The sequence below is a fragment of the Seriola lalandi genome, unplaced genomic scaffold (genome assembly GCF_002814215.2).
Source record: "Seriola lalandi dorsalis isolate HSWRI2012SDOR001 ecotype SW California unplaced genomic scaffold, Sedor1 jcf7180002054927, whole genome shotgun sequence".
NCBI lineage: Eukaryota > Metazoa > Chordata > Actinopteri > Carangiformes > Carangidae > Seriola > Seriola lalandi.
Window position 1 is genome coordinate 196,293 of NW_019525479.1, and position 11,251 is coordinate 207,543.

General features: G+C 41.1%; 1 protein-coding gene across 1 annotated transcript in view; it reads left to right on the top strand.

Annotated features, from left to right (window-relative positions):
* The first annotated feature begins 662 nt into the window (after positions 1 to 662).
* The window catches only part of LOC111644193 (nucleolar protein 4-like), a 147,176-nt gene continuing 136,587 nt past the window's right edge, over positions 663 to 11,251 (top strand). Inside the window, exon 1 of the mRNA XM_087170062.1 lies at positions 663 to 1,258. Coding sequence (XP_087026188.1) covers positions 821 to 1,258 — 438 coding nt within the window. The 5' untranslated portion in view covers positions 663 to 820. The remainder of the gene's footprint in view (positions 1,259 to 11,251) is intronic.

The following is an 11,251-nucleotide window of genomic DNA, read 5'->3' on the forward strand; positions in this document are numbered from 1 at the left end:
CTCCAGTGAACCGTGCGCTCCCTCGGTTCAGCGGTGATGGAGACCCGGCAGACGAACCAGGAGAAAACCGCCTTTTAATATCGCTCGTAGCTTGTTTTAAAGGAAAATAGGTGAAAAGAGCCAGCTTTGCATCTCCCTTCTTTCTTTTCTCCCTCAGAGAAGGAGGAGGAGGTGGTAGAAGAAGGGAGGCGGTGACCGACATCCCCCACGGGACAGGCCGACCGACCCACGCTGCTAACAGGTGTGTCTGAGGAGGACACACCGCTCCAATCTGCACCGCCCGTCCGGACGGTTCACTCCCCTCCTTCCCTCCCTTCGTGCCTCCCGGTCCGTTCTTGTGTCTTTATTGTTCCTGCCGAAATTACATTCAAACGGGCTGGTTTGGAGTTATATTTCGGCATCACAGTGAGCGCTTGTTCTTTTCCTCTTTCGGTCTCTTCGCATCTATCCATTGGTGCGTAATATCTGAGGGGAGGAAGGAGGAGGTGGGATCCAAACGGCTAATTTTGAGACGTTAATTTAAAAAAAACGAATGGGACTTTGTAGCGAGGTTGTTTTTTTTTTTTCTTGAGGAATGGAGGTAATTTAAAGGTTTGGACTCATTATATCAGAGGTTCGGAGAAAATTAAAGATTTTGTGAGATTTTTCACCAAATTTATAGGTTTGCACTGATTTCGCCTCTGGTTAAAAGACAGAGAGCCGCCGTTGGTCCTGTGGTTTCGACGACGTTCGCTAGCCCAACCGAAACGAACCGACGGACCCGAAGTGGGTCTTTTCAGGGGACTCTCTCTTGTTTAAACAAAGTGTATCTCGTTTTATCATGACAACGAGAAAAGCCAGCAGTGTGGCGGACATGGTGACTACCTCCACCACCGCCAACCACCAGCACCAGAACCAGCAGAGGAGCCGGAGTCCCAGCAGCTACGGCAGCGGGGTTCCTGCGTCCGAGGCGGCGGCAGCGGCGGCCGGAGGGGCGGAGATGTTCGGAGAATTTCAGGACTGGTGCCTGCGGACGTACGGGGACTCCGGGAAGACCAAGACCGTGACCCGGCGCAAATATAACAAAATCCTCCAGACCCTGCTCCAGGGGGACGAGGAGAACAGCAACGGGGTGTTCCTGCACGAGAAAAGCAACAACCATATCAACGCCAAATTTAAATTCTGGGTCAAGTCCAAGGGCTTCCAGATCGGGACCCTGCAGGACGGCAAGAACGGCTCGTCGGACAGACCGGTGCTGTACGTCCCCATCAAGGCGACGGTTAGTGCATCTTCCTCTTTCACTATGGGCTGTGTGTGTGTGTGTGTGTGTGTGTGTGTGTGTGTTTGTGCGTGCATGTGTGTCCCGTTTTCATGGGTGCTATTGGGCTACCCTTATTTGCCTAAAGAAATAAGGTGTGTGTGTGTGTGTGTGTGTGTGTGTGTGTGTGTGTGTGTGTTGTAGCCTGAAGCTGTACAACATAACTTTCCCGGGCTCAGTGCCATGGCTACAGCAAACACCTGTTCCATTACAGAGCCGAGCCTGTTAGTGGTTTTGAACTGTCTTTTTTAAAATCCTTTATTTTTGCAGCCTCTTGAATAACAGACAATATAATACTGTTCAATGCTGCTCACAAACATTTACTGACAAGAGTTATACTTGCCTTTGTTAATTATGGTAAAAGAAAGGGATTAATTAATTTATCTAAACAAATACAGGTGCCTATTAAAGGTCACCAGAGTCCTCAAAAATCAATTTGTTTGGCAAAAACTACAAACCCACAATGGTCTGTTTATAATGACATGAAACCAAGACAAGGAAACGACTACAGGCATTTAACAGACTGTGACCTGTGACTCTATAAATATCTACAAATGACTAAAATTATGTTTCTGTTATGACAATTATGGAAATAAAAGTGGCAGTGAGATTTTGAAGTCATGAGGACCTAGTAGTACTACAGTGCATCAAAGCTGTTTTGTATGTGGAGTTAGTCCAGTTTGATTTAGTAGTGCTGGGATTAATTAAAGCTTCTGTCAGTCGATTAATTCACAGGATTTTCCAGAATTAATCACTCGATTTGAAAATGCAAGGTAGTAGTGTTGTGCAGTTTATCCATCTCACTTTTACTTTTGTCCTCCTGTCAGTCAAGTAATGAACTTTGACCTGGAGTTTAACCCACCACTCTTGCTTTGACTTCAGTTAAAGCTGATTTACTATAGTGTGACTGTGTTTTGAGTGTGTAGATATATCTTGGCATTGGTAAAATAATGCATTAACAGGGACGAATGGGATGTTACATCGCACAGAGATACAAGTCCTTTACAAGTGTGCTTCCTTCTTTTCTTGACAGTGTAATGCACATTCGTTCTCCTCTGCTCGTATAGTATTCTAATAATAATTGAGCTGTTTATCAGTTCAGGTCCAGTTGTTGACTTGATCTAACTTGAGAAAAGGTGGGATTTTGAGATTTGTTTTTGTTTTGTTCTCTTGGTGAGAAAATCTTATGAAAGTTGCTTTTGAGAAAGTGAGAGAGAGGAAAGGGAAGATGTGTGCGTGTGTGTGCGTGTGCGTGTGTGTGTGTGTGTGTGTGTTTGTTGTGCTTTGATACATTGCAGGCAGCCAAACATCCATAACCCACAGGTAAACTCAGTTGTGTTGCACTGTTGAGAAGTAAAGTGCAAAAGAACTTCAACATCCTGCAGCTGTAGAAGCTAATTTAACCAACAGAATTTAGTTTAGATTTTAGTTCAGGTAATTACAAACACAATACTGTTTGTATGGGTGGAAGTGTAAATGCTTTCTTACTATAAAATGGTTATTGAGCTTGATTAAAGCTTGATTGCCAGTTGGTAGCATCAGTTAGCGCCTGTAATGAAACAGAAAGTGGCTCATAATCTTACCAAATAAGTGTTTGCAGGACAGTGAAGCACATTGTTGGTAGTTGTTGTTGTTAGAGTCAAAACCATCTCGAAAACAGACGCAACTATTTTGATGATCAATTTATTGTGCAAGTCATTATATGAAGTCTTTTCAAGCTAAATATGTGAAACATTTTCTGGTTCTAGCTTCTCAAACATAAATATTTGCTTTTCTCTTTTTGATGTCATTGTAAACTGATGGTTGGACAAAACAAGCCATTTGAAGATGGCAAATTGGGCTCTGTGAAAATGTGATGGACATTTTATAGACTGAATGATACCCATTGATAATTAACAAATGAATCCATAATGATATGGAAAAAAAAAATCATTAGTTGTAGTCTCAGATTTGGTCGTCGTGAAATGTCCCTCATCATCGATCGTTTCATCTAGATTTGGCTTTTTCATAATCAGTTTCTTTTCATTTTCTGCACAGATCAATGAGTAATCCTAAATATTGTTTGATGTATGTCCATTTGTTTCAAGGTACAGACAAAGTTGGGGAGTTTTCTAACGACACAACTCAAACAGTGTACCTGTTGCTCAGTGTGTTGTTCACTAAGTTGTTTAGTTTGCTCTGAAAAAGCCCATATATGTGGTTTGTGTGGTCAGTAGTCTGCAGGTCTGTTCCCATGTCATGACTTTAGCTGTGTTTCTAAGCAGAACCACCGGTATTTGCAATGTATCGGCTGGTAATGTGTGTGTCCAAAAGATGTTGTAGGGAGGGAATCAAATCATTAATTTCTTACTCTTGATTTTTCTGGATTGATTGTATGAGTAGCTCGGAGCAGCCCTGGCCTACATGATGGTGGTATTCTCAAAACAGAGAGCTCTTGTTGATAGTGCGGTGCAGTGGGATGACCAAAAGGTATGAATTAAACGGGGAAAAAGGGGCGTCTCTCTGTGAAACAAAAACACTGCTACATTTATAAATGGATCAGTCTGGCTTGTTTGTACTTTAAACCCGAATTGTCTGTAATCTCAAACAGATTTTGCTGTTCAGTCTCTGCCCCTGTGCAGATCTTCGTCTGAACGATTTCTGTATCTGCAGACTGAGGCGTTTGTTCAAATGGCTACACAGACAGGTTGTTGTAATGCAGGATTGCTGTGGAGACGAGAAGGGGCTTGATAGGATGGTTGGCATGGTTACCGCGCGGCTAATTTCACTCTGTCCCATATCATTTCATATTCAGATTAACATCAGGAGTATCGCAGAAGACTGGGAATCCTCTTGCAGAGTTTATCTTGACTAAGCTCCCCCCACCCCCCCTGTGTCTCACCCTCAGTCTTGGCAGCACCAGGTCTGTTGAGTCTGTTTAGTATCTGAGGATTGTGTTTAGACTGGGAGAGAGAGAGATCCCTCCTGTGTTCTCTTGAGCTCACTGAGTCTCTGTGTGTGTTTTATTTCTGAGTGTACCTGGATGGTTTAAGGTGCCTTGAGGCAGTGCACCTATCGCAGAAGTTTATTGCATGTTATACTGTGCAAGTTGGGTCCAATAAAATCTCCTGAAAGACCTGTGGAATAGATTTTAATTCTTATGACAATAACTTTGCTACTTCAAGCTTTATTCATTCATCCCTAAATACATGTGTGTGGGGGTGATTGAATTACAGTATCTGCTCTCCCATAACCCACTGCTGATGTGCATTTGAACAAAACAAAGGATAAGGCAGGTGATGCTTTGTAGTTTTCTTAATGTTGACAAATCCCATCAAAAGATTTCTCTCAGCACTTTACGACTTCCTTACACATTCTGTGGCACTCTGCCCCAAACCCATTGGCTCCTATGATGTACAGAAAGGTCGAACCGTAAAAAAATCACATACATATGGTCTCATTTTAAAAAAAGGCTCAGTAAGGGTGTCCATTTGTATCACAGTATGAGTTGTAAGGGACGAGGTGATGATATTCATTGTATTGTTGCCTCTGACAGATTGTGTCATGCACACACATCTACCTTGTTCTTCAGCTGTCAGCTTGAGTGGCAACAAGCTTTCTCTGGTTGGTGCTCAGGGTGAAAAAAACAATTGTAAATACAAAAACAATACTCAATACGCTAGTGAGTATTTACAACAGTAGCAGGGTTTATGTGAGTCGAAAATAAATTAGTGTGGCTGTGGCTCATTGATGTATATTTGACTTTGACCAATAATTGAACTCTGTGGCACAGAGGAATAAGATATATTATTTGTTGTCATTTGTTATTCAGTCTCCAGTTTGTCTTTATATCCTACCTTTAGAGTGAGGTGAGAAACACAGGCCTGGATGTGTTGATCCACACAGGATCTTAATGTTGTGTTTATGGTTCAAATCAGCATCCTGCTTTCTTTCCTTCTGCGTCGTGCTGAGAGGGGTGTGACCTGACTGCAGCAACAGCTGATCAGACAGTGACAGTGTTTACAGTGACACTGATACACAGATCATCACGTGTGTGTACATGTCAATTATATGTGTGATGGTCAGCTGATCTCTGATGTGTGGCACATTGTATGGACGAAAGAAGTGAAAACAAAGGGTTGAGTGCGCAACATATAGGAAATGTCAGTCTCCTGGCGGCTCTTAGGTTTGACTCTGCAGCCAGAACTCAGTAATACACACGTGAGACACTTAACAGCTTTCAAGTGATCAGAATTGATGGGACTAATCAAAAGACTGACAGGGAACATTAATGTGTTAAAGTGACAGATCTGCTGCTAATTTCTTCCTCAGTGTCTGCATTCATTACTCCTGGTCTGTTTCATACACAACCTCTTAACCCATATATTCCTATGATAAACTTTTCCTCGTTGTCAAGAGTCAAAATGAAGGGGAAACTAGTGGTGTGATGTTTTGTCGAAGCATCTGATTAGTCAGACACACACTGGTCATCTGATTGTGTAACACTTGCTCTGGCTGGTTTACAGTGAGCTATTATTAGCTGAGGGGTCTGGTCTTCCTCAATGCCATATCTGTGATTTTAGCCAAACCTCAGGAAAACTTTAGAGCTTGTTTTTTTTAAATAAATGGCTGTTGTGTAATTTGTCCAAGAGTTTCCCGTTGAGTCTACTGTCATCTGTTCAAACAAGGACACACAACAACTTTAAAGCATAATATAAAAGCCCTGTTGAAAGAAAAGATACATTTTTTTGTCGTGCTTGAGCTTGTTCCAGCTCCTTAATTGTGGAGATTTGCTGCTTTTCTTTGTCTGATGTGATAGTAAACTGAACATCTATGAGGTTTGGACTGATCCGACAAACAAAATTATTTCACCTTGAGCTTTAAGAAATTGTTTATTTTATGCAATTTTCTGACATTTTATAGACTAAACAATTAACTGATTAATTAAGAAAGTAATCAGCAAATTAATCATTAATAAAGAATTAATCATTAGTTACTGAACTATGTGTTTGTTTCTGAAGAGTAACTGATATAATATCAGTGGCCTTTTTTCCCATTCATGTCACTACTCTGGTAACTCCTGTTGTTTGGGTCACCTGCACAGCAGATGTACATCCTGTGAGTTATTTCCTCCAAGTGAAGCTCATCCCAGGCAGGTGCAAAGAAGCAGCTGGCAACACCATGTGTCACAGAGGTTGAACATGTCTGTCTGTTTTTAAGTCCTTCACAGAACGAGAGAGTTAACAGTGACGAGGCCTGCAGCACAGAGGGAACAGGACAACTCAAATGAGGATAATTGGTTCTATCAGTAAAACTATCTACAAACAGACCTTTAAAAAATTGCGGTTATGTTGTGGTTATATCCTTTTGCACTAACAGAAAGTTTAAGTTATTAAAAAAGAGAATATCTAATACAGGTTCGCTCAACTGACCCCTGGTGGGAAAACTATCCTTCAGTTAATTCAGAGGGCACTTTTTAATTAGCTTAATTAGTAGTGTAGCCGCCCCTCTGGCTGGTGGGGAGTCTTTGGTTTGAGACCTGGAACAGAAACTTATCCTGAGGTAGAAGCAGAGCCCCTGTTGATGTAAAAGACAGCCACCAGAGATTGTGTGTGTGTGCGCGCGCGTGCGTGCGTGCGTGTGTGTGTGTTCTGAACTGACTAATTTTTTATTTATCTGTATAATCAATGTAAAATCATGGTTTTGGTTGTCAATGATTAATAATAGAGTATTGATGTCTGATCAGAAAACATTGCACTGTTTGATTTCATGTGGATTATACACTGTAGTAAAAAACTGTCTTGCTGGTACTGGACTACGATACAGTGCCACTACATTGCCGTAGTGGCGTACAGCCGCAATTGCAGTTAACTTTCCACCGAGTACAGAGAAGACAAGCACTAGAATTTTGTCGGGAGGCGGAGCCATCACGAAACTTGACCGAGGCGGCCACCTCCCAATTCTCTATGCAGGAAAAACCCTGGTCAATCTGTATGCTAGCAGCGTAGAGCCCACACATCGAGTCAACTAGATTATATGAACATGTTTTAAAGGTCTCATAGTTTAACTTCTCTTGTGTTTTATTTGAAGTGTTGATCCATAAGAAGATATATTTGTGGTTTTAAGAACCAAAAACCATCTCAACATAGTTTTACATTTCCTCTCTCTGGAGTTCTAGTAACAGCAGGTCCGTGAGCCAATCAGAAGAGAGGCTCTTAGATTTTTAGTGATTAAATAAAAATATAAAACCAAATCCTGCAAGGTTGGATGATGGGTTTGGGTGGGTGTGGCTTGGGGCATGGCAGAGTGGCGGAGTGGTGACTGCTTAGTTGTGACATCACAAAGTTACAGAAGTCTCAACAGCTTTTTTAAGGCTCAGTTTCTGTAAACAGACTGTGTGCATTTGTCTGTGGACTGAGCGCTTTGATACTTTCACAGTATTAATATAGAACTTGCAGAACCTGCTTTATAATCAAAGAACACATGGACAGCTACCTTGATACTATATGGGAGCTTTTAATAATTAAAAGTAACCATTAGTGATTTGTTCAAAATTATGTTGTTGCAGTTACTTCTCAAGAATATTAATTGATCTATAGTTCATATAAGTAAATAAAGTAATGTTCATTCTGTCCTTAATTTGTTTCTTTATTTCTCTTGAAAAGTTACATAAAGAACCGTTAAGAGTACCGTAAAATACCGGATCAACAAGCAGTATCTGTTAGAGTCATAGTATTGTTAAAATCTTAACGATAACCTTCCCTTGGCTTGGCTTGAGCAGTTTTATCATAACTCTACAACAGGATTTCCAAAACACAACAAAATCCTGGGTCTTTTGATGTTCCTCTTTATGGCCCAGCAGCATTTATGTCATTTTTTGGACAGTCTGTAGACAACAGTGGAGTGCAGCTGGTTAACTGTTACATAACCTCTGTAAATATTGTTAGAGATGCTGTGGAATAATGACAAATTAACTTTAAGGACCATATTCAAGCTGATCTCTACCCTCTGTCTCATGCTGTTGTAAGTAATTGTGTTTACATGTTGCCGTAATTTTGAGTGCAGTGGATTGTATTCATATTAACCAAATGAAGACAATGCTTTTACCGAGAAATCACCATGTAAACAACCTTTTATTTCACCCTGATCTGAATAAGGACATTGTCAAAGTAAACATAATCTAATCTACTGGAGGTGGGGCATCTTTACTCATTAATGACCTCTGTTCCATTGTGTTATTAAGAATGAAATAGTCCAGTTTACAACCCACTAATACATTTTTGCGTTAGGTTCTCCACATGTCCCATATACTGTTCTACTTGTCTTCTTTCCTCTCATCAGTCTGCAGCCTTTTCTGATCTTTGTCTCCCGAGGAAAACAATAATTAACATTAGTTTTGTTGTGTAATGCAAACACCAAGTCTGACACAGGGACTCAGGATGAACTGCTCTGAACAGATAACTTTGCAGTGATGGTCTCAGCTGTTCTAGTAATTATAGTGATAGTAAAGTAGAAATTTAAATTTGGCACATCAATAAGCTTCATAAAAGTCTGTGTCGGATCTAGTGAGCAGTGAACTTACACGGTTTCCGTGGTGCAAACAGAGTCTTAGGCTCCAGTGAGAGAGGGAAACACTGAGTGGTTTGTTGGGACTAATAATAGGTGGTATCTAGACACTGGTGTCAACTACATGTGATGACTGCTTCCCCCTCTCTTCACTGGCCTCAGCCAGAGCTGCAGTTTAAGTAGGGTTGGTCAGGGTGAACCAGAGCCTTATGTACAAACAGTTAATCAGTTGCTTCATGGATCGTTGGTGTATTGCTGTCTTTTGTTGATTTGATCTACCATTTGGCCTCTACTCTTGTTTTAAAAAGTTCACCACAAAATTGCCTTTTCTGGTTCTAGTCCTTTGAATCACATCGCGCATGTTTTGCTCATCAACAGCTATTTCCCTGGCTGGAGATATAACTAAACCATCAGAGCTGTATAGGCAAATTTAGGAACAGCGACATCATCAGAGACGTAGCAACACAAACATGTCCATGGACACTGACACAGATTGTACAGGTTGTTATTGGTCAACTTGCTTTAACTATAACGGATACACCAGTCAATACTCACTCTGACAGAGGAAACGGTGAACATGAACAGGATGTCGAAGTGAATATGGAAGTGAAAGTGAAGTGTTGAATCAGACGCCATATCAAACAAAAATCCTCTGCCCACACATTGGATTTTTTAACTTTATGATGTTGTTGTGGGCGGCCAACTGGTCATACATCTAAATCATGAAGGCTAATATTTCTCATTTTTGAGCCAAACACACAAATGAATGACAAAGATTGTCTAATTGCACTGTTGAAGTGGGACAGTGACGTGATCCCTCACTGGTCTCCCACTTGTAACACAACTAAGTGACCCCCTGCCCCACGCTTTCTTAATCACTTAACTACCTGTCAGGTTTTGCATTGACAGGTACATACTGCACATATGTACTTTATTATAACAATGGTGGAATATTTGCAGGTCAAAAGTCTAACTAAATTCTTGAAACAATTGGTCCTTTATTTCAGATACATATGGACAGAAGCAGGCTTCTCATTTCTTCCTGGCAACCATCAGTTTTGCTGTTTGTAATGACAGCTGTAGCTATCAGTCTGTGTCAGCCCCAGCCAACTAGCTAACATTAGCTCCATGAGTACGTTGATAACGCCATCTCCAGCTGACTTGTTTTGAAACACAGCCCTGTAAAGGGCTGTTAAATATCGTCACCTTCCTAAAATAATGGCCTAAGTCATGTTTTGACAAAAATGTTTTTTTTGCCTAAATCACCCCCTCATGATGCTGGCCACCTCTGGTAAAATCGCCTGAATCCTCAGTTGAGGGGAACATGCAATTCTACCCCCGGTTGTATAATGGCCTATGTCAAAAGTGTGACTCTTTTGTTGAGTTTTTTGTGTTTCCTGAAAAACCTGAAAAAATGACTTAGGCCATTATTTTAAGAGGGTGTCGATATGCACTATCACAATAAAATACTGAAGATAAAGCTATAACCTCACCAGTTTTTGTTTGTTGTAAAAAAATATAACACATCAGACTTTGTGAGAGATAAAACAATAAAGTTCTGGGCTTATTTCCAACGACTGTCCCTAGTGTTTTCACAGTCGAGGTGATCCATGTAAAAGATAAGCACATAAAGATGCTTGTTAGCTCTAATATTATAGCACAGCTTAAACTGTTATATTGGTCTAGTACAACACTTTTTGGATGCTATAGAGAAATGGGCTAACAGTCATTTGCCTTTGTAGGAACGCACAACACAGGTTAGCTGTTAGCTTACTACAACTCTGAATTGAAACCCACTGGTAGGTGACAAATCATCCTCAACATTATCTTTTTAGCTTAATTTATCTCTTTTGTGTGACTTTGGCTTTATTGTATTCAGTAAACAGTGGCAATACTTTTCACATAGATTACACCTGTGTTTTTTTTCCTGTGACTCTACTGTCACAGCAACTTGGTCATTATTTTAAAGACCCAGAAATTGCTGCTGAATGTTTATTCCCTGCTGGCCTCATGATTAACTTAGCTGCATGAGAACAGTACCCAAATGGCTGAAATGTAAACTGTGATATGCACAGATGAGGGCTCCTGTGTCTTCCAGGGAGAATCAAACCTGGTACACAGAACAGTGTTGACATGGAAATGACTCCAATAAACCAGGCTTGTCTGTGCTGTTATCAGCGCTGTAGTGGGATGGGAAATGGTATGTTTAGGTAAACAGATGGATGAATGAAACGTGTGTGTATGTGTGTGCGTGCGTGCGTGCTTGCGTCACGTGCGTGTGTGCGTGCGTGCGTGTGTGTGTGTGTGCGTCCTCTGTTAGAAGCAACAGAAACAATTTCACTCAGTGTAGAATCATGAGAGGAGGAGGAAGGACGGACCAATGCTCCCCCCCCCCCCCCCCCCCCCCCC